At 52.4% G+C, this 23,411-nt stretch overlaps 1 protein-coding gene and 1 long non-coding RNA gene across 4 annotated transcripts in view; one reads left to right on the top strand and one right to left on the bottom strand.

The window, feature by feature from the left end:
- Positions 1 to 16,511, top strand: part of LOC311611449 — a 38,817-nt gene extending 22,306 nt beyond the window's left edge. The window contains exon 3 of the long non-coding RNA XR_014793114.1: positions 16,457 to 16,511. This is a non-coding gene — a long non-coding RNA (uncharacterized lncRNA). The remainder of the gene's footprint in view (positions 1 to 16,456) is intronic.
- On the bottom strand, positions 1 to 23,000 carry UNC45B (unc-45 myosin chaperone B). 3 transcript variants are annotated; one of them, XM_084863430.1, is made up of 20 exons: positions 22,919 to 23,000; positions 22,087 to 22,254; positions 21,514 to 21,550; positions 19,351 to 19,526; positions 17,985 to 18,074; positions 16,845 to 17,012; positions 15,899 to 16,067; positions 14,208 to 14,378; positions 12,888 to 13,059; positions 12,023 to 12,323; positions 10,446 to 10,540; positions 10,134 to 10,275; positions 9,032 to 9,172; positions 7,822 to 7,949; positions 6,338 to 6,404; positions 5,723 to 5,836; positions 5,246 to 5,361; positions 3,992 to 4,109; positions 2,941 to 3,096; positions 1 to 628 (listed from the first exon to the last, which is right to left on the bottom strand). In XM_084863430.1, exons 2-20 carry the CDS (start codon positions 22,252 to 22,254, stop codon positions 368 to 370), a joined length of 2,790 nt encoding a protein of 929 aa, XP_084719556.1. In that variant the 5' UTR covers positions 22,919 to 23,000; the 3' UTR covers positions 1 to 367. The 3 variants fall into 3 exon arrangements, with proteins under 3 accessions (XP_084719556.1, XP_084719557.1, XP_084719558.1); XM_084863431.1 differs by lacking the exon at positions 22,919 to 23,000 and adding an exon at positions 22,614 to 22,739 and having other exon boundaries at positions 5,795 to 5,836; XM_084863432.1 differs by lacking the exon at positions 22,919 to 23,000 and adding an exon at positions 22,614 to 22,706.
- Positions 23,001 to 23,411: the final 411 nt, after the last annotated feature.

The following is a 23,411-nucleotide window of genomic DNA, read 5'->3' as shown; positions in this document are numbered from 1 at the left end:
CACATACATTTCAGAAACAACTTACCAGTCTCTGTCTTCCCTAACACCTCCATGCCCCCGCCCCCCCCCCCCCCCCCCACCTACCCCCACCAAAGGCTCAGAGTTTAGTCTACTTCCTAGGAACATGGCAAGTGTTCTATAACATGACAGATAGAGGGAGACAGGGAGCAAGAGAGCCAATGGAACAGGCACACTTTGGGAGAAGGAGGAGATTAACAACTCAGGGAACAATCAAGTATTTTTTTTTTTAACATGGAGACTTCATTGTCACTACCACGATCCCTAGACGAACTGACATTCCCAGAGTTCCCAGCTCAGGACTCTGCACAATAGAGGATCAGCCCCAGCACCCCTGGTGGGCTCCTGTCTAAGACACTGGTTTAATGAAGCCATAATCCATGCACTTGATGAGACATTCCCGGGCTGTCTGAATCACCGCTGCCCTCTTCTCGTCCGGTTCCTGTTTGCCCACCACAGTCAGGATCTCCAGCAGCTCACTCTCCACCAGCTTCTTGGCCAGCTCAGCATCGGCCTGCAGCAGGTTGTAGGCGATGACCAGGCCCCGGTGTTGGACAGACAGCTGGTCATGCAGGCAAAGCCGTTGTAGGATCTCCAACCACTGGGTTGTCTGGAGGGGGAAGGTGGATAAGGAAGGATTGGAGGGATCCGTGGGTGGACCGAGAGAGAGGAGATTTTTGGACAAGATAAACAGAAGGCATTGGCCAGGCCCAGATTCTGGACTCTGAAAGGGCGAGGGAGCGGGGACTCTGATTATGTGTGTATGGGACTCAGAATATGCCTATCTTACCAGAACCCGAGCAGGAATTGGAGAACTAATAGGAACTTGAAATAATCCAATCTCTTTCATTTTATAAGTGGAGGGATTGAGGTCCAGGGAGGGAAAGTAACTTAGCCACCTATGGTCGCACATCGGGAAATAGTGGAAAATAAATATCCACACATCTATTTATTTGTTAAGCATCTGAACAAGCAGAGGGACAGGTTCACTGCATGCCTGAGCAGAATGAGGATGGAGGGTCTCAAAGAGGAGGATTCTAACGCTGGGCACATGGTCAGGGCCTGTTTCTGCTAACCCAGGTGCCCCTTGAGACATGAGCTCTAGGTATGCACTCCACCAGCCTTGACTTCAACTGGATCAACACAGGAATTGGAGTGTATCTTCTCCTCCATCCCTCCCCACCCCCTCTCTCCGTCTCTCTCTGTCTCTCTGTCTGTCTCTCTCTCTCCCTCTCTTCCATTCTCAGGTGTGAAGCATCCCAGCCATTGTGCACGGGAAGACAGGACTCCAGTCCCTCCGGTCACCCCAGGAGACAGAGTAGGAGCTGAGAATAAAAGTAGGAGGCTTGGCCACACAACTCCCACGGACACTCAACAGACATACATGGGGAGCAGAATAGAACAGTTATCAGCATGGGTCTTAGAGTCAAAAAGACCAGTGTTCAGGTCCCAGCTCAGCCTCTTACCAATGGTATGACCTGGGCTAAGTTATCTAACCTCTGCCAGCCTCAGGAGATGATCGTGGAAAGAGCTTAGTATGGGAGCTAGAGCACAGTGAGAGCCCAACCAATAAAAGTGGACAGGAATGATGATTGTAGGCACTAACCCAAAGATTTCCTCTGTGCTTCCTGTTACCACACCCTCCATTAATAAGCAGAAAAAACCTTCCGACATGCACTGCTCTCAGATGGGGAGAGGACAGGGGGAAGAAAAGGCAAATTCTTTTGAGCTTCTAGGTAGACTTTTGCACTGAGTCTCCGATCACAAAGAAAGGAAGTGAAACTCTACACTGAGTCTCCTACCACAAAGATAGTAAGGTGAAGTTCAGCTAGCTGTGGTAGGGTTCAGGAAATGATTTGCTGCTGGTGGACTGACTGATAATGGGCCCAAGGTCCATCAGTTTCTGGAATGAGCCGCTGGGGGTGAAAGGAAGGGCGATAATCCTGTTGGGATAGGAATCCCAGCAGGAAAATCTATTGCCTGGCTTCCCAGGACATATCCCAGCAGGTGTGAGACTGAGAGAGGCCAGCATCCAACATGGCCCCAGGGTTGTACAAAAGATGGGTCTGGCCGGCTTCGAGGGGTCATCAGGATGCCATTGTAGGGACAGGAATGCAGCCAGTATTTCTGAGCCCCTCGGGAAGAAGGGAGACGTGGCCAGGAGCGGGTCAGCAAGCCCATGGGATTCCACTTCCTTCCAGACTGACTAGCTGTGTGGCCTTGAGCTACTTTTCTGCACTCAGTCTCCTCATCAGTAAAATGGGGTTCATCATCATCATCACACCCTCTGCACGGGGCATGGGGAGGATGGAGTGACTTGATGGATAGAAACACTTAGAGCGATGGCGGGGGCCCTGCAGAGGAGTGTCCGTGGGAGTTGTGTGGCAGGTACTTCACAGAGGCTGCTTAGGGCCGCAGTTTCAACGTGGTCTCCAGGCTGGAAGCACCCCACCCTGGTTCCGAATCGGGATATCTGGGGAAAGTACTTCGACCAGCCCTCCAGGCCACTCTTGCACACCCTACAGCAGTGTTTCCCAAACTTTTGACAGATGTGTACCCCTTCTATAATTTTTGCAATGCTAAGTACCCTTCATACTCATGAGAATGTAAGAATTAGGCGCAGCTTAAGCACGGTGCAGTGCATGTCCCCACCAAACTCCGGTGCAACGCGTACCCCCACCAAACTCTTCCCGTACCCCTGGGGGTACACGTACCACACTTTGGGAAACACTGCCCTACCGTTGAGAAGCTTGCCTCAAGGAACAAATGCTGAAGCACCTTACGTGGTAGGAGCAGGGGGGCTGGGGGTGGTTACCACGGAGACAAGCTTTCCCCCCAGCGGATCCCCCAGGGCAATGTGGTCGGGATGAGGAGAGATTCCCTAGAGCCCATGCCCTCGCTGGCCTCCAGGCGCACTCTCACCACTTGGGTCATCTTGAGGCACAGTTTCTTGTGCGCCGCTGTCAGCATGGCCAGGGCCCCTGCGGCCGCATTCTGCAACTTGTCATCATCCTCCCCGCAGAGCAGGACCACCAGCTTCAGCCGGTCATTGCCATCGGCCAGGAACCTCTCCTGGACCTGCGGGAGGGAGGTACGTGGCTCAGGGAAAAGTGCCCTCCCCTGCCCAGCCTGGGGGGGAAAGGTGCACCTGCAGCCGCGTTCCCTGGCCCGGGGTCTCTGGGAACTTTCCTCTGAGCAGCTCACCCATGCCACCGCCCCCTGGAAGTCTTCCCTGATTGGCTGGGTGAAGGGGCTACCATCTCCTCCAGCTAAAAGGTTAGAGAAAGTAAAGGATTCCCCAGAGACCGTGCTCCACAGCCTCTGTTTGCATTCAGCTATCCACCCAGGGAAAGAGGCCCACAGACTCAAGGGTAGATGTTGCCGAAACTGGTTTGGCTCGGTGACTAGAGCGCCAGCCGGCGGACTGAAGGGTCCCGGGTTCGATTCCAGTCAAGGGCACATGCCCGGGTTGTGGGCTTGATCCCCAGTAGGGGATGGGCAGGAGGCAGATGGTCAATGATTCTCATCAGTGATGTTTCTATATATCTCTCCCTTCCTCTCTGAAATATATATATATATATATATATATATATATATATATATTTTTTTTTTTTTTTTTTTTTTTTTAAATACTCTAGCAGGATGGAAAAGAGAAGACATGTGTTCACCACATGGTTACAATTTATCCCATAAGGTCATGGACGTGTTCTGGATTCATTTTTACTATTATAAACCCTGCGATTATTCTGGGAAGAGCACAGATAGAGGGAAATGTAGTTTCTATGGAAACAGCAATATTTCATTCATGTTAACGTGTACAATATTCTAAGATTGTAACTATTTTCACATTTCTTCCATACATATTCAGTGCTGCTTCAGTACCATTGTAACAACCCCAGTCACGCCCGGCCTGGCCCGTGGCCTGACTCTCCAGGCCTCCATCGCTGCCCGTCCCCAGGCCGAGTCCCCGCACCTCCTTGTTCAGCACCATGTTGCACATGCACTCGGTGGCTGCCTGCCGCAGCTGGTCGTGGTTCTCAAACATGTAGTTCTCGATGTCCGGCAAGGCCTTCTCCTTGAAGATCTTCTGCCTGGGGCGGGAGGAGTGGAGCAAGAGAGGCCGCTGAGTTCTCCGTCGTGAACTTGTGGGATTCGGGGCCACCTCGGTGCCCCTTCCCCATCCCAGTGGCACCCCTCCCCCATCCCCGGCCGGCAGGGCTCCTGTGGCACAGATCCTGCCCCCAGCGCCAGGAGGGGCACCAGTGGGCATGGACTAGTTGATGTGGCTCAGCATCCTGGCCGCAGTGACGGGTTCCAGAGTGAAAATGTCACTGCAACATGAGCCCAGACTGGGGATAGAACCGCAACCGTTTGGTGTGACCCTCCAACCAACGGAGCCACCCGGCCGGCGCTGGAGGCTCTTATTGCTGAAGAAGAGAAATTCTCTTTGCCTCTCTTTCCTGCCGGATATGAAGATGAAGGCTTGTGACTGAGGGAGACGGGGCAAGCCCATCTGAGAGTTAAAACAACAGACAGGAGCCCAGCATGTGGTTGAGCGCTGACCTGTGAACCTTGAGGTCACGGTTCAATTCCGGGTCAGAGCACATGCCGGGTTGTGGGCTCGATCCCCAGTGTGGGGCGTGCAGGAGGCAGCCGATCAATGATTCCCTCTCATCACTGATGTTTCTATCTCTCTCTCCCTCTCCCTTCCTCTCTCTGAAATCAATAAAAATATGTTCACACACACACACACACACACACACACACACACACACAAATAAACACACAGACAGGAGAGGCACAGAGAACCAGGACAGCTTTGTAACCCCTGCATCAAGTTCACCTGAATCCGGAGTGCCCAGACTGTGTTTACGTGAGCCAGTAAATACCTTTATGCTCAGACCAGTTGGTACCAAAGGAAGCTCAACCCAGTACTATACCCTGCACCGTCTCCTGCTTCAGAGAAGGAACATACTTCTTCCTACCCCTCCTCCTGGGCATCTTTTTACAACTTAAGAAAGAAGCCTTTTTCGTCTCCTCTGGCTTGTACGTTCACCATGTGGTTTTCCCAAGTTGGTTCAAGCCCCTCCCATTGTCTTTCTTTCGCTGCCTTTGACCCAGCCCTTGGAGGGGCGCAGTTTTCACACGTGGTATACATATGTGCAACTCAACCGGACACTCCATGGGACCCCTGTCTTCATGCCTGCTCCCTCCACACCCTGCTCACCGCAGTTTGTCGCTCCGCCCGGACAGGTTGGTGAGGCCGAGGAGGGCCTCGTAGTTCTGCAGCCCGTCCCTCTGCGTGTCCAGGAGTCTCACCAGGGGCCGCACCACCTCATACACCTGTGGGGGAGGGGGGAAGCGGGGGACAGGAGGCTATGAGCCCCCAGCCCCTGACTTTTTCAGGTGTCCAGCTTTAGAATTTCCAAAGCGCTTGTCCACCCATGGGTCTGGTTGGACCTTAATGCTGATCCTGAGAAGCAGGGCCCCTCCCTTTACTTTGCAGACGAGAGGGGCTCCCCAGAGGCCAGCCGCGGGAGGCAGGCAGAGCTAGGCCTGGACCCCGGGCACCTCCAAGTCATTGCCTCTCTGTGACACCACCATGGCCCTCCCAAGCCAGGAGCAGGGTGACAAGGAGAAAGGCCCCTAGGAGCAGAGAAGACCCCTCCCACTGCCCCATCCCACCCCACCCCCAAACACCCACCCGCTCCCCGGGGAAGGCCATGTCTGGGTTGGAGACAGCAGCGATCTTTGCGAGGGCGTGGGCTGCCTTCACCTTGCCCACGTCCGTGCCCTCCAAGGCCAGGGGAATCAGGGCCTGCAAGAGAGGGCGTGCTCACTCCTGGGTCACAGACACCCTGTGACATTCTGCAAAGTGTGTGCCTCCCCACCCCGTTTGACAGACGCGGAAACTGGGGCTCAGGGAGATTGAGTCGTTTGCCCAAGGCTGTGCAGCGGCGGACATGGGGACGGACAAGGACTCCGTGATGAGTCTTCCGTAGCAGCGGGCACGGCCTTGGGACCTGCCCCAGGCTTCCTCCCCGTCGCCAGGAGGACAGATGGGATTCCACAGGAAGTCCCGTGACCCGTCCCAGAATCCGGCAGAAACGGGGTTGGGGCCATGAGAACAGACAGCACAGTTTCCGGAAGGACCATATTCCAGGGGGTCGGGTGGGGACAGAGGGTACATTTATTCTTGAGTCAGGCATAGAGGATGCATGCATGTGTACACACACACACACACACACACACACACACACACGCTCCTACCCAGTAGAGTACCTTTTAGGATGCCGAGAACCTTATCCCACCCAATTACCTTGCCACCACCTTGAGCCACAATGGTGCCTCGGTCCTTCGAGTTGTCACACAGTGCCAGGAACACCCTGTGGAGAAAGGATAGAGGGCATTTAATGTGCCAGCCACCCCTCCTGGACATCAGCTGGCCAGCTGGCCAGAGCCAGGGAAGCTCTGGAAAGTGCGGCTGGTGTGTGTGCGTGCCCTTGGGAAGTACTGCCCAGAACATAAGTGGCGCCCTAACCCCTGCCAGTCAAAACACTGCAGCCCCGTAGCATCTTAGGACAGATGTCCCTGACTCTGTTTAAAAAGGCATCCAGCCTAAACCGGTTTGGCTCAGTGGATAGAGCGACGGCCTGCGGACTGAAGGGTCCCAGGTTCGATTCCGGTCAAGGGCATGTACCTTGGTTGTGGGCACATCCCCAGTGGGGAGTGTGCAAGAGGCAGCTGATCGATGTTTCTCTCTCATCGATGTTTCTAACTCTCTATCCCTCTCCCTTCCTCTCTGTAAAAAATCAATAAAATATATTTTTAAAGAACATAAGAGGCTATGGAGGAAGTGCGGCTGCAAAGGGCCCCCTCATCCTTATTCAGGGAGAGAACCAATGGCTCCTTGCTGCCTACTCCCCCGGAGAAACACCCGGGACCCCTGGGACCTGGCCCTTGCCTCCCTCCCTCTCTGGTCTTTTTTTTTTTTTTTTTTTTTTTAAATATATTTTATTGATTTTTTACAGAGAGGAAGGGAGAGAGATAGAGAGCTAGAAACGTCGATGAGAGATAAACATCGACCAGCTGCCTCCCGCACACCCCCTACCGGGGATGTGCCCACAACCAATGTACATGCCCCTGACCGGAATCGAACCTGGGACCTTTCAGTCCGCAGACCGACGTTCTACCACTGAGCCAAACCAGTTTCGGCCCTCCCTCTCTGGTCTTACCTAGCACTGCTCACTCCTGTGCACTCTGTGCTCCAGACACAGAGCAGGAAAACCCCAAATGCACTCTTTCTTCCTCCGTCCTTGGTGCCTTCGTGTATGCTGTTCCACCCACCTGGAGCCCTTCCCTCCCGGCAGTGGAGTGGCTCCTTTGAGTTGTCACATCCTCCAGGAAGCCTTCCTGGCTGCACCTTTCCAGGCTGGCTGGAGGGGTGCCACTGCTGCGCTCCAACCAACACTCTGCCTTCCCCCTCGTGGCACCCGCTGCGTTGGACTGTCCCGTGAGCCTGGCTGCCTGCCCACCAGGTCGCACAGATATGGTGCCTTCCATCTCTGGACTAGCAGGTCCCACACAAAACCGGGGAACCAGGCAACTGGACAGGGACCTCTTTCCTCCTGATGCAAACTTGCACTTGTGAGGACCTGCCCGCCATGTCACTTTCCATGCCGAACTCCTTTAGGCTGCTCTCCAGCCCCCCTGCCCCCCAAATGGCTCATTCCCTTATTGACTCCGGGCCATTTCTATCTCCCTGCCCAGCCAGAGCCCAGCCCCGGCCCCCTGCAGCCACACCTGGCCAGCAGCTCCTTGGTCTGGTCGGTGAGGATGGCGCTGTCTGCCTTCACCATGCAGGCCAGCGCCGAGATGACGCCAGCCTTCAGGAGCCGCTTCACCCGCATGTCCACGAAGTCCTTCTTGTCCTGGGAGACAAAGCGGGGCAGTAGGCAAGGGGCCCGGGCACCGGGCCAGTCCATATTGGTACGAGGATGGCACGTTTCTGACTTCTTGGGGTACTTCCAATAATGGGCCCTCCAGGTGTCCGTGTCCTAATCCCCAGAACCCGTGAATATGTTACCTTACACGGCACAAGGGACTTTGCAGATATGATTAAGTTATGGATCTTGAGCTGGGGAGATAGTCCTAGATTATCTGGGCAGGCCCCAATGTCATCATCAGGAACTTTATTTTTTAAAAATATATCTTATTGAATTTTTACAGAGAGGAAGGGAGAGGGGTAGGGGAAAAAAACAAAAGGGGAAAAAAAGGTGCATAGAAAAAAACAAAGCCTCTGGTAGGTAAAGTAACATACCCAAATGGCAAGGGTTGGGGGGGGCGGGGGTGATGTCATTGTAAATTCTTAATTTCTTTTGTCTGCTCTCCTCCCTTTTATTTGTGTTGTATCACAGTTTTATTACTTTGATCATTTAAAAAGTCTACTTTTTTTTTTTCTTCTGGTGGGAATAGGATGCATATGTATTCATATGCAAACCACAAGCAAAGTATACCATTGTGTGCAGGGAATCATGGGGGGTGGGGGGGAGAAAGGGCCTCAAGGGAATTTGTGACATCTTGGCCACTGCTGATCCATGTCTCTCCTCTCCTTTTTCCTACTTAGCACCCATATCCCTAAATCCAGACAGCCCGGAAAATAATTTTTTTGTGTGTTGGGGACATAAAATGCAACAGTCTGATGTCCATCAAATCAACAACATACATGGCAAAACGTTCATCGTGGCTGTTAGTTTTCCCAGGCTTACAGATTGCGTTCCTAACCTCCCCCAAATCAAACCGCTCCCACCTCGCCAAGACAGAACATTAAAACTAAGAAAAGACACGAGCGCCACCTAGTGAGAGACATGCACCATGATCCTCTCCGGTTTACCTTGTGCCAAATTCTCCCAAACACACCCAAGCAACACCCAGACCCCGCTCTCTTCCCTTTCCACCGCCCTGGAGGACGGGTGGGTGGCACAGACCCCCCCTGCGCCGTCCCCGCTCCCACCTTGGGGTGCTCCTCGGGCACGTGCTGCTTGGAGAACTTGGCGAGCTGGATCAGCTCGGGGATGACCTCCTTGACGTCGTAGCTGTTGGTGCAGTTCACCAGGATGGTGGCCACCGAGTACAGGATGGTCTTGTCAGAGGTCTGGAGGCACCGGGGCGGGGGGAGGCGGGAAAAGGCAGAGAGAACACTTCAGAACAAACTTCTGCTCCCAAGAAGGCTCCCCTGCACGGTCCACAGGTTGGTTTGGGCGGACGGAGTGTGTGGCCCCAGCAGTTCAGCTCGGAGAAGTGCCAGCGGCACAGAGGAAGGGGGCTGGCTCCGCTGGCACAGGGGGCACCCTCAGCAGCACCCGAAAGCATGGGAGGAAGTCCTCTGAGTACACCCCTGGCTTTGTGCCTCCTTGAAGAGTCCCGGCCAAAACACACGTTCACATAGTGGGACTACCTCCCCGGGGCTGCATGGGGATGGGATGGGCGGGGTACACCCTCTGGTACAGACTCGCCCACATTTCCCCCTTTAGCGGTGAGAAGGAGGAGGAACGGAGTCTGAGAGGAGCTCGGAGGGGAGAGAGGACCCAGAAGAGGCTAGGTACTGCCTCTTGGTCCTTCAGACCTCGCTTCCTGAGGATCCCAGGGGGACAAATACCATCCTTCCTCCCCCCCCCCCCTTTTAAAAAGATTTTATTGATTTTTTACAGAGAGGAAGGGAGAGGGATAGAGAGTTAGAAACTGTCGATGAGAGAGAAACATCGACCAGCTGCCTCCGGCACACCCCCCACTGGGGATGTGCCCACAACCAAGGTACATGCCCTTGACTGGAATCGAACCTGGGACCCTTCAGTCCGCAGGCCGACGCTCTATCCACTGAGCCAACCCAGTTTTGGCAAAACACCACCCACTTGTTCATCCTCCCACTGCCGGGAAGGCATGGCGAGAGCTGTGAGCCATTTTATAGTCAGGTAAAATAAAGACGAGAAAGAGGCAAAGGACTGGTCCAGGTTACCAGGGACTAGAGGGGACAGCAGGCTGAGGACACAGTGGGAGGCCCTGTGAGCGGGATCGGATGGATCCCTCCCGGGGCCAGGGGCCAGGGCTCCACTCGCCTTGGCCATCTCAAACATGGCCTGCAGGGCAGGGATGTCCTGGACGAAGTCATCCTTCACGTCGGCGTCCAGCGTCAGGTAGGCCATCCCCTCCACGGCCCAGCGCCGCGTCCGCGTGTCTATGGACGCATTGCACAGCCACCTGGGAGCGGAGGGAGAGACGCCGGGGCGGGCGCCAGGGCTCGGGTCAGGGCGGGGAAGCCGCTGCAGGGCAGTGGGCAGCAGGTGGGGGCCTTTCCCAACCTGGTGGACACTAGGGCACCCCCCCGGGGGGAGGAGAGGGCCGGCCTGCGGAAAATAGGACCCCCTTACTTGCGACACTGTTTGGCCAGCTTCTCCGTGGACCCTTCGGCAAACTGCCTGAGGCCGTAGTCTGTGCCACCTGCAGATCCGAGCTTACAGAGTCCCTGTGGAGGAGGGGAGACGGCGGACATCTGGAGGACCAGAGGCACCAAAGCCTGGGGACAGTGCCCTGCTCAGACAGGTCCCTGTGGCTGGGACACTTTGTCCCTTTCTCTTTGCCCGGATAAACCTCTGTTCATACTACAAAACTCAGCTCAGTGTCACCTCTTCGGAGATGCCTTCCCTGAGGCATCCAGGTGAAGGAAGGTGCTGGAAAAGCTGGATATATATATATATATATATATATATATATATATATATATAATTGATTGATTGATTTTAGGGAGAGGAAGGGAGAAGGAGAGAAACATCAATGATAAAAGAAAATCATTGGTTGGCTGCCTACTGGGAATCAAGCTCACAACCCGGGCATGTGCCCTGACCAGGAATCGAACCCTGATCTCCTGGTTCATGGGTCAATGCTCAACCACTGAGCTACCCCAGCCAGGCAAGCTGGAGGTTTTTACCCAGACCCTTTTCCTCCACCATTTGACCCCACAGATGTTTTGAATGCCTTTCGGAAAAATCAGCACAAGATAATACTAATCCTGTCTGAGACTGCAGTGGAGAGACTTGTCAGAGCACAGAAACCGGCAGAGAAATTCTATCTTATGGGTAACAAATGCAGATGTGCAGAATTTTGCTCAGGAAATTTGGATTTATTTTAGGGAAAAAAATTCTTCTCTAAGAGAAAACTCACAATACCAGAAGCTAAAACTTGTCTTTTCTAAATTGATACAAACAAAAGAAGCTAAATGACTCAAATCCTCACTATAATTGTTCACGAGGAAAAAAAAGGTCAATGAAAATAACTTCTGTAAAATGAAGATGGAAGAAATAAAGCAGGTTTGACTGTGCCATATAGGAAGGGATTAATCAAATAAACTGACTTTCCGGAGTTAGCTCTGAAAATATTTTCTGGATAAAACTTATCAGTTTTCGTGCCTTTCAGAAGCATGGAGGAGGTGAAAAGATGAAGGGATTAAGAAAAAAACCATTTGGTCACACCGCCTTGTGTGTTTGCAGGTAACACTCTGTGGTCCTGTGAGTGACTTCAGGAAAATCACAATGTGACTTATGGGAGTTTCACAAGTTATTTTAAATTATTTTTCCTGATTATAAAAGTCATATGCACATATTATTAAAACTTGAACTCTACAGAAAGGATAAAGAAGGAAAATAAATCCCCCATAATTTCTAATGCCAAAAAAAATAATAAAATCCACAACTCTTAGACCAACAACAGTAGAGTGATAACCAGAGAGGAAGGAGAGAGTGGGGAGGTAAAAAATAAAAAAGGAAAAAAGGAAAAAGAAAGCACAGAGGTGTCGGAAGTTAAATGTGGGTCCGCCGTTCTGAATCTATGTTCTCACAGCCTCCTCCATATCACACTGCTCTGCGGGACCCCATGATGCCCTCAGACGGTGACCTCCTCCATCCTGATGTCCCTGGTGCCTGGCGTGGTGTCGGGCCCCGAGCCCACTTACCACCAGGGTGCGGATCTTGATCTTCTCGTTCTTGGTGGTCTTGTAGATCTGCTTGAGCAGCGACACGCCGTTGGTGATGATGAAGGTGGCGCGGCTGAGCTTGGTAGAGGCATGGATGAGGGCCTCCACGGCCACCAGCTGGTCTACCTCACGATCTGAGCCGCACAGCGCCACCATCATCTCCATCACACCTTTAAGCCCCAGCAACTGGTTGCCCAGGTCAAAGGGGCCTTGCAGGACTCCCGACACTGTCTGGATGGCAATCACATTCTTGTCCATGTTCTGGGGGTCAAACTTAGCCCTAAAAGAGAAGGCGAGGGTGGTAGAAAGTGTGAGATTTTGGGGGGCAGACACGGTTGGATTTGCATCCTGGATTCACCACGCATATGTTGGGTGACCTTGGGCAATCCACGGAACCTCTCTGAGTCTCAGCTTCTTGATCTGGAAACTAAGGGTAGTACTACTACTTCACAGACTTACGATGAGGATAGAGGACATAACAGATGTGTCAGGGGGTGTGTTCCCCAAGAAGCACACTCTGAGACGGGGATGGGCATGTAGGAAGATGGTCACCCAGGGAAGAATAGAGACCTCCCATCAACAGCCAGCACCAGTGTGCCAGCCAGGTGAGTGCACCATCTTGGAAGCAGATCTTCCAGCCTCGGTCAAGCCTTCAGATGACTGCAGCCCAGACCAAGAGAACCCAAAGCCAGAACCACCCAGCGAGCCATTCCCAAATGGCCATCTTTTTTATAAGAAATGGTTGACTATTACTGTTTTAAGCTGCTACGTTTAGGGGTAGTTTGTTACAGGGCTATTGATCACTAACACAGAGGCCGACCCATGAGGCCTCCGGGAAGCTCACGTGATGTACTCCTCACAGATCTTGCGGAAGTGATCGCGTTCAGGGTCGCAGCGCAGGTCGTCATAGAGCTTGTTGATGAGGATAGAGGCCAGCATGCGGGTGTTGTCGGTCAGGGGCAGGCAGTTCGGCAGATCTGGAACCTGCCCCACCACCTTCAGGATCTTCCTGAGGCCTGCAGGACGGACGGCAGCGGCAAGTGTAAGACCCCTGCGGGGCTCTGTCCAGCCCAGTTTGCAAGACATACGACCTCAACATCGCAGCTTTTCATTAGCGCGCCAGGAATTTAAGTCACATTTTTACACAAGTGCTATTCATTTTGGTGCCTAGAACGATACTATGGCTCCCCACCCATCCTACACCATAAACCAGAGGGAAGAGGTCTGCTGTTGGCGCTCAGCCTTTGTAATATATGCAGAGAAGTCCAGAACTAGGGCCAGCGTGTTGGGGGTGAGGCTTAAGCACTAAAGTAATTCATTAAGGTGCACTTTGCGGAGATCTGTGAAAACCACACAAGGGAACTGCAATAACAAAGGAGAATGAATTCCAAGCTGGTAAAGCGGACTTGAACCTTTAAGAACAATGACTAGTGTAAATGCCATTAAATGTGCAATGTGCAAGAGGATTTATTGTAGCAGATTATACAGCCACAATAAAAGACGTTAATTAAGCAGAGGATAACACCCTCGAGCTAACAAATTCCTGTTTGTTAAAACAATGGTTGGCAAACTCATTAGTCAGCAGAGCGGCAGCCACCTGCAGCTCTTTGGCCCCTTGAGTGTGGCTCTTCCACAAATTTTCACGGCCCGGGCCAGTCTATTTTGAAAAAGTGGCGGTAGAAGAAGTTTATGTTTAAAAAATGTTGTCTCTCCAAAGGAATTTCCATCGTTGTCCTGTTGATATTTGGCTCTGTGGACTGATGAGTTTGCTGACCACTGTGCTAGAACATTCTCCCTGGGCTTGATATAACGCCCAGGTGATGCCATCTCCCCCTTCCAGAAGGCCTTGCCAACCGTGAGACTTCGGGAGCGTGCCCCTGTGGTTGGTGGAATCCTGTTTGTCTTTGAACACGTACGCCCGTTTGTTGGGACACTTCACCCAGACCAGATGTGATTGGGTGCATTTAGACATTTTCTGGGTGTGGCCAGGCCCGTCATTCAGAGACTTGACCTGTACCTCCACCAGCCCGCGAGTGGATCCTAGCATGCTGATGGTTTTTCCTGGCTTTTCCATTGGGATTGAAGACTTCTTCTACTTTCTGCCCAGGGCAAGGGACATCCACGGGGAATGCTGGAGTGAGCCCAGACCCGCCCACCCCCTCACCGTTGTCCACCACGTAGATGGTGCGTGAGTTGTCTTGAACAGAGAGGTTTTTCCGGGGGACGTTCTTATTGAGCAGGTTCAGGGCCTGGTCCCTGCCCTGGCCCGACACCTTCTTACTGACCAGCATGTCGAGCAGGTGGTTGGTGATCTGCTTCAGGTCCTTCTTGGTGTCTGCGGAGGAGAGAACAGGGATAAAGAGAGAGGACCAGGGAGCCTCGAGTATTTAGGACCAGGAATGGAAGAGGCTTCTAGAAGGACTCTGGACATATCAAACCTACTGCTTCCTGGCTGGTGGAATTTCCCGGGAGAGTATAGTATTGTCCATCGCAACCCCCCAAAAGGAGGGAACTCCCTAGACAGCACTGGGGGGTCCTCCCGCCATTCTGAGCTCTGACTTCTATCACAGCCCATTCCATCCTTGAACAGCTAGTTCTTCCTTCCAGGTCACGACTGGCCGGGGCCCAGGGATGTTTCGTGTGGTTTTTAATGAACTGGCTTAATAAAACGTTTTCCCAGGAAGGAAATCTGTGCTCCTTACAGACATCTTACTCCGCACAGATTCAGGCAGGCCGGGCGCCCGAATGCAAGCCTCTGTTTGGGGTGCCCGGTCCTCCCTGCCCGCAGGGAATCTCAGAAGGCAAATGCCTTGTCCTGCTTTGCCCTGTCTGACCTCTGAGACTTGGAGACTATTGTTCTCATTCTAGGTTGGAACCCAAAGGCAGGGAGGAAGCTTTCCAAACCGTGTCATGTAAATAGGCGATGAAGGAATGAGGCTATCTGGCTAAAGAAGGAAAGATGTAAGTGGACACGGCAGCCCACTTTCAGACAGAGGTTTGTCACGAGGGTGAGATAACAAACAGACTTACTCTGTAAGGCCGCGGAGAGCAAAATTGGGACCTGAGGTGGGTGTAAATCAATATATAAAATATATATAAAATATATAAGATATTTTGTCAAATAGATATTTATATGGATGGATAGGAAAAAAAGGTTAACAGGATGGGTTGTTGTTGTTTTTCATGTTTACATATTTCTAATTTTTTCCAAATTTCTCCAATGAGCCTCTGTTACTTTTTAAAATTGTGGTAAAGTATATATAAAATAAACATCATTGTGTTTTTAAGCACCGAGTTCCATGGCATTAAGTACATTCACATTGAGGTGCAACCATCACCACCATCCATCCCCCAAGCTTTTTCATCTTGCAAAACTGAAACTCTGTACCCATTAAATAACTGCTCATTTCCCCTACCCCATCCCTGGCCATGCCATTCTACTTTCTGTTTCTAAGAGTATGACAATTTCAGAAGCTGCATCTATAGGGGATCATACCAAGTTTGTCTTTTTGAGACTGGCTTATGTCACTTAGCATAATGTCCACAGGCTAATCCATGTTGTATCATGTGTCACAATTTCCTTCCTTTTTAAAGCTGAGTAAATATTCCATTGTGTGTGTGTGTGTATATAGTTGTTGTTGTTTATCCACTCATCTGTCGATGGACACTCGATTTGCTTCTACCTTTAAGTTATTGTCCATAATGCTGCTATGCACCTGTTACTTTTATCACCAGAAAATAAGTATGACAATCACACCAGACAACGTCCGCACACAGGAAATTCCCCGTCTGAGGTGGTAACAGACTCTCCCTTGCTCCCAACCTCCGGAACCAACACTGAAGACTGTCTCCTACCTAGAACCAGGGCCTCCTCCTTCCCTTGGTGCTCCCGCTTGTCCTCCCCAGACAGGGAGTCAATGATGGCCTGGAGCAGGTTGCAGACGGCCAGGGACATCTCCTCGTTGTCCACCGCCATGAGGCTGCAGAGTCGGTCTATGCGGACCGCGTGGAGAAGCACCGTGGCCTAGGCCCCAGCAAACCACAGTCAGTCGTGGGTCCCTCCCTTCCAGCTGCCGTGCAGGTTAGGGAGTGGGAGGGAAATCAGCCCGTGCCTCCTGGCCCCTGGCCTGGGAATGCCCTTGACACAAGCCATGGCCCTTTCCAGAGGTTCAGAGCCACTGGCCACCTGGAGTCAGTGAGCACCAGTACTGGGGCCGTTCACATCAAGAGAGAGGTGCTATGAGTGCAAATTATACCCTGGATTTTGAAGATTTAGCATGAAGAAGTGTAAACTATCATAGCCTTTGCATTCAGCTCTTCCTCACAGATGACTTGCAATAGCCTCATGTTCACATAGACCCATTTCCAGCTCTGAGAAAAAACAGAGGAGCGGCCGAAACCGGTTTGGCTCAGTGGATAGAGCGTCGGCCTGCAGACTGAAGGGTCCCAGGTTCGATTCTGGTCAAGGGCATGTACCTTGGTTGTGGGCACATCCCCAGTAGGGAGTGTAGTGTGCAGGAGGCAGTTGATTGATGTTTCTCTCTCATCGATGTTTCTAACTTTCTATCCCTATCCCTTCCTCTCTGTAAAAAAATCAGTAAAATATATTAGAAAAAAAGCAGAGGAGTGGTGTATGTTGAATCCGGGACTGTACAACCAAAGTTGAAGGGGACACTTCAGATTTTGTATCAGGGTCCATTTATGCCAGCCACACCCTGCCCTCATGTCACCCTTCCAGGTCCTTGGCCAGGCAGCCATTCATGCCAAGCACCCAGACCCGGGCCCACGCCCAGGCCCTCACCCTCGCTCGGTGGCCACTGCACATGCCCGACAGGGTCCGCACTGCAGCCAGCACCAGCTCAGGCCTCTTCGTGTCCATGAGCTGCAGAAGCAGGGCCACACCGTTGTTCTGGAAGATCCTCTCAGCCCCCGCCTCTTCACGGCCCAGTACAATGAGGTTGTTGGCAGCCTGAAAGAGGGAAGAGGAAGTGACGGTCTGGAGGAAGGTTTGGCTGAGGAGGCCTCGGCCCTGGGCCAAGGGCAGGGTCTGGCTCAAAAACTGGGTCTTCAAAACATCTTTCTATTCTTCCTCCCTATAATCTTACTCCTGGACACATACCCCACGAACATAATTCAAAAGATAGACACAGTAACTTGCATAAAGACTAACTTGATGAACTATATTGCAATCATGAAGGACATAAATAAAAAGACTACCAAGCAACTTGTTAAATAAACAATGCTTAGCAGAATCAGAATCATAGATTCAACTCTGATTGCACTAATGTTCAAATAAAACTGGGTAGCCCTAGCCAGTTTGGCTCAGTGGATAGAATGTCAGCCCGTGGACTGTAGAGTCCTGGGTTCAATTCCAGTCAAGGACACATGCCTGGATTACAGGCTCAATACCCAGCCCTGGTCAGGATGCATATGGGAGGCAACCAATCGATGTGTCTCTCTCACATTCATGTTTCTCTCTGTGTGTCTCTCCCTCTCCCTTCAACTCTAAAAATTAATAGGAAAATATCCTCAGGCAAGGATTAACAAAAATAAATAAATAAATAAATAAATAAATAAATAAATAGGTAAATCCTACATAATAAAAGGCTAATATGCAAACTGTGTCCCCAGGAGTTCAACCAACCAGGAGTTCGACTGCTCGCTATGATGTACACTGACCACCAGGGGGTGGCATGGAATGCAGGAAGGCCTCTGCCAGCAGCTGGCAGCCAGCAGCTGGGGAAGGAAGGCCCTGATCTATTGGCCCTGGTTGTTAGCCAGGTCTAGGGACCTTACCTGTGCTAGAATTTCATGCACCGGGCCTCTAGTAAATAAATAAATAAATAAATAAATAAATAAATAAATAAACATTTCTGCTTATGGGTAAGGACTTTAAAAAGGAAGAGAAGTGTTAAATTAATTAAACAAGGCCAGCGCTCACCTTCTCCAGCCTATCAGCTTCACTCTTTTCGTCCAGGAGGATATCAAACATATTCTGTACCCTGGAGTCTGTGGAGAACTGCAGGTGCAGCTGAGGAAGGAAACAGGCAGAGGTCCGTATTTCAGTCCGCTCCGTGGGACGTTCTTCTCAGTGAATATTAGGGTGTCTACTCTGGGCCCCCCCACACTGTCATTCATTCATTTATTCACTCATTCAACCAACGTTTCCTGGACAACTACTGCGTGCCAGACGCTGTTGCAGGTGCTCAGATGCTGGGGAGAGAACGGTGAACAAAAGCAGGTCTTTGCCCCACAAAGCTCACCCTCCAGTTACATCCACCCTCCCATTTGGTGCTCACACATCTTGGAAGGCAAGGGATCATCATCCCGATTTTGGAGTCTAGTAAATGGTGAGCTATGAGACATTTCAAGATGGGCTAAAACAGAAATATGCCTCCAGAATCAGGAACCTGAAGCAGTTTTAGAGTGGCTCCCCAAGCAATGGAAACCATTATGTTCAGATGCCTCGTCCCTCACAATCCCAACCCCAACCCCAGTGCTCTGAGGCTTCCATAAAATGACCAAACTGATCATCTTCCCCATCTCACCAGCCCCTTCTGTACCTCCCACTGCGTGGCTGTGCTGGCCCACACTCCCCTCTATTTCCATCCTGGCTTCAGGGCAGGGAGGGGCTCCCACGCACTCACGGCCCTTTCTTTGATCACTCCTTCGTTCGTATTCCCTCAGCTCTGAGTCTATACTCTGGACAGTGGACCCACCGTGGAGTCCCACCGTGGGGTTGCCCCAGGCACATAGGAATTACTGAGTCCGGGAGCCGGGAGCTGAGCTATTTGTCACCCTCCTGGTCCTACAGAGGAGAAACTGCCACCCCACGAGGTCCCTCAGAAATTGACAGCTAAGGCAGGAGCTCTCATCTCTGGTCCAAGTTCTCATGGCACTCCATCTTCCTAGAAAAGATGTCCCATTCCTACTGGCTCCTGACCCCATCTGCCACCAATTACCCCCTCCCCCATTCCCAGGTATCTCATGCTGCCTTTATCCTCCTAGAAATAGAGGACGAGTTGCAGTTATACTAATGCAATTAAAAAAAAAAAAAAAAAAAAAAAAAAAAAAACACCAGCACCACCACCAAAACCTCCATCTGGAATGTAAAAGACCTGTGTTCTAGTCATGCGGGCTCGAACCCTGAAACAAGCAACCCCGCATCTCTGGTCACTCACACACGGGGTACCCACTTGTGCCACGTGTTCACAAGGACTAGCCTTGCCCTGACGTCCTGCCCCTCTGACACGCCCCTGCCAGGAATGGGGCAGGTGGCCAAGACTTGTGGGCGGAGGTCGGCTCACCTTCTCCTGAATGCTAGCATTGAGCCTCCTCAGGGTCTCCTGGAAGTTCTGGTTCCGGGGCTCAAGGGTGGCGCAGCGCTGCACGTCCTTGAAGGCCTGGTCCAGCTTCCCCAGGTGCTCCAGCGCCTGGCATCGCCGGAACAGGGCCTTGATGTCCGAGGAGTTGATGTCAATGGCTAGCGAGGGCGACAGGCAGGGCCTTAGGGGGCCGGGCTACAGACCGCCTTCCTCCCCCCCCTCCCATCCCCCCAATCTCTTCCTTTGAGATTACCTACCCATACAGACGATTGACCCAAAGCTCCCCTTTGTTAAGGGGAGAGTAAAAATCATAGTTTCACCGAAACTGGTTTGGCTCAGTGGATAGAGCATCAGCCTGCGGACTGAAGGGTCCCAGGTTTGGTTCCGGTCAAGGGCATGTACCTTGGTTTTAGGCACATCCCCGGTGGGGAGTGTGCAGGAGGCAGCTGGTCAATGTTTCTTTCTCATTGATGTTTCTAACTCGCTATCCCTTTCCCTTCCTCTCTGGGGAAGGGAATATATATATATATATATATATATATATATATATATATATATATATATATATATTTTTTTTTTTTAAATATATTTTATTGATTTTTTTTTTACAGAGAGGAAGGGAGAGAGATTAGAGAGTTAGAAACATCAACCAACTACCTCCTGCACACTCCCTAAGGTGGATGTGCCCGCAACCAAGGCACATGCCCTTGACCAGAATTGAACCCGGGACCCTTCAGTCCGAAGGCCGATGCTCTATCCACTGAGCCAAACCAGTTTCGGCTATATATATATATCTACCGTATTTTCCGGCGTATAAGACGACTTTTGAAAGGAAAAAAAGCCTGCTCAGATTGGCCAGAGTCAGAGAGGCGGTCTATTAAAAAAAAGAACTGGTGTTGCCTCGGAAGTGGGGGGTAGTCTTATACAGCGAATATAGGCCTAAACATATGTTTTAACTGTAAAATTAGGGGGTCTTCTTATGCGCCGGAAAATACGGTATATATTTTTAAATCATAGTCTCAAGGCTGGGAGGAAGTTTGAGGGTCATCTTGCCCAACCCCTGATGCTCCGGAATCTGCTACCCAAGGACCCCCACCAAACATCCCTCATCCAGCTGGTGCTTGCATCCCTCAGGCGGTGGGGAGCTTTCTCCTTCCCCAGGCAGCCAGGCAGCCCCACCATCGAGCCCTTCCCTTTTCCTCCCTGAAACCTCTCTCTCTGTCACGTGGCCCTTTTGTCCTGCAGGCAGCCCTGGAATCCCCGAGGTGAAACCCAATCTCTCTTCCTCATGACGGCATCTGCTTGTTGGGGGTTTGAAGGCAGCGCTCTGTCCCACCTGGGAGCTGCCTTCTCGGAGCTAAATATTGCCACTCCCCTTGACTGCTGTCCACAGGATGTTCCCAGTCCCCTCTCCAGCCGGTTCCCGACCTTCTGCGCTCACCCCAGGCTCTCTGCTTCCCCTCAAAGAATGGTGACCGGATCAAAACCCAACACAGACCTGCAGCCCAGAGAAGCCTTCCCGTTTCGATCGTGCGTACGCCAACGTTGACGTATGTTTATTTTGTTATGTTTATTCCTCCAGTGGTGGTGGCACAGGGAAGCCTGGCTCCCCTGGAAGAGGACTGGGCTGATGGACCCGGTTCTGGGGGTCCCCCATGGCAATATCCTAATTTCCAACAAACGGGGTGAGTGCCACACCATGGAAAAGATTTCCAAAAGCACCTCTTAAGCAAGGAAGAGGCCACGGCACCATATTTAACAGGCAACTCCATTTGCACAAATGCGACTTAGACACAGATGGCACATGTGAAGCCCCGTCTACAGGGCCTACGATGAAGTTCACACAATTTGTAATTCCTTGGAGCAGTGGTCGGCAAACTGCGGCTCAAGAGCCACACGAGGCTCTTTGGCCCCTTGGGTTTTTAGCAAAGGCCAGCTTAGGAGTCCTAATTAAGTTAATAACCACGTACCTACCTATATAGTTTACGTTTAAAAAATGTGCCTCTCAGAAGAAATTTCAATCGTTGTACTGTTGATATTTGGCTTCTGTTGACTAATGAGTTTGCCGACCCCTGCCTTGGAATGTCAAGAGCCTCTCAGACAAAACAGAGGGGGGGCGGGTGCAAGGGGCAAGGGGTGGCTCACCTCTGGAGGCATCTGAAGCGGCCTGAGCATAGCTCTCCTGAGAAAGAGGAGGAGGAGACTCGGTTAATGAGGGCTCAATGCAGAGACAGCCTGAGGGGGTCTCCCCGGGAAGTGGGCAGGGGCAGTGGCTGGGAGCTTCGGACTGTCAGAGGCCTTGGGGAGGGCCCCTCGCTGGCTGTGGAAAAGTGGTTGAGCTTTGGCATCAGGCAAACTGGGGTTTGCATTCGGGCTCTGCTACTAACTCCCTGGGAAATCACTGGACCCTCTGAGCCTTGAGATTCTCACCTACAGCGCGGGCAGCTGCCTCGCCGGGCTGTGGTTAAGATGCCACAAAACAACCTAAGGGGAGCCCCTGGCTGGTTTGGATCTGGGGGAGCTGCTGTCTCCAGAGGAGTGGGCCGGGCGGAAGGTCTAGGAAAGCAGTGAGAGGTGCCCCTCTCCAACCTGAAGGGCCCAGGGGAGAGGGCTGGCAGGATGGAGGGTGGATAATGCCTGCAACCCAGCCCCCTTCTCCTCCCGCCCCCCCCCCACCCCCTCAGCGTCCATCCCCCGGCCTCCCGCCCGGCTCCACACCGTCTTCAGGCCACAGGCCGCCCGGTTCCGGTAGAGGGTGGCCAGCAGCGCCTTGTCCTTGGTCAGCTTCAGGGCCTGGCTGTAGCTCTTGGCCGCCGCCTTGTAGTCCTGGAGCTGGAAGTGCCGGTTCCCTTCCTCCTTCAGCTGCACAGCTTCCGCCTCCACCATCTGCCAGGAAAGGGCGGCTCTGGGTGGACAGCTACTCCCTCCAGACCCAGGGCTGGATTCCGGGCTGGAGGTCTGGAGCTCCGGGGTCCCCTCCCACCGGGACAGACGGTGAGGATTCTGCCTGGAGGAGACCTAGGCCCAGCACCCCTGAGGCCATGGCCCAGAAGAACTTGGAGCTTGGAGCTTGGAGCTTGGAGCATGGGCCGCGACGAGAGGGGTCTCCGCATCCCTGTGCCCCCCTCCCAGCTGGGCAGGTGAAGCCACCACGACAAAGGCCTGACCTCTCACTGCAGACCCTAAAGGTCCGTGCCAGCCCCCCTCTCCCTCCCCGTTCTGGGAACAGTCCGATGGCTCCTCACTTTCTCACAAAGACAATGAACTCTCTGGGTCTGTTCTCCTGCGACACTGCTTCTCTGAGCTCCGCGGTGAACCCCAGCCAGCCAGCCAGCCTCGGTCTGCCCCTCCCAGGAGACTTTATCGCCCCTGCCAGTGGCTCCAGACCATATTTGGACACAGGGGCAGGTGCCCCTGGAGCCTGTCATTGATACCCAGGGCCCTCCCCCTGCCCAGACTGGACAGTCAGTACCACGTGGAGGTGGGTGCTGACTGACGTCTGCCCAGCACCTTGCTCAGGGGCTGTCCTAGGGGCTCAGGCAACTCATACCCCAAAGAGGGAGAGAAAAATCCAGAAGGTATGGGAACCCCCCCAGCCGATCTGCTTCTCTAGGCACAGCTCTGATGCCCCTTCTCCACCTCCATCCCAAATAAACAACCTCTCCTCCCTCCCCCACCCACAGCTATTTTGGGAGCAGAGTGACAGCTGAGGGGCTGACAGACGTGGAAGCACAGGACAGCTGCCCAGGGCCCGGAGGAGCTGGAGGCTTCCAGAAATGCCCTCTGGAGGGAGGAGGGAAGAAAAGGGAGGAAAGTTCCTTCCCCTGTTCCCTTGTCCACAACTTTCCTACCCTCTGGCATTCACTTGTTGGAAATGCCCTGGCTTTACAGAAAGACCAGCAGACCTGTTCACTCTGTGGAATGTAAGTTGGGGAGGTGGGGGAGGTAGAAGGTAAAGAGGAGATAAGTGGTGATGGGAGGAGACTTGAGTTGGGGCGGTAAACACACAATACAATATATACAGATGATGTAGTGTAGAATTG

The sequence above is a fragment of the Pipistrellus hanaki genome (assembly GCF_964339955.1).
Source record: "Pipistrellus hanaki genome assembly, chromosome: 16".
Taxonomy (NCBI): Eukaryota; Metazoa; Chordata; class Mammalia; order Chiroptera; family Vespertilionidae; genus Pipistrellus; species Pipistrellus hanaki.
Note: the sequence above shows the minus strand (reverse complement) of the source record. Positions and strands in the feature narration are given on the sequence as shown.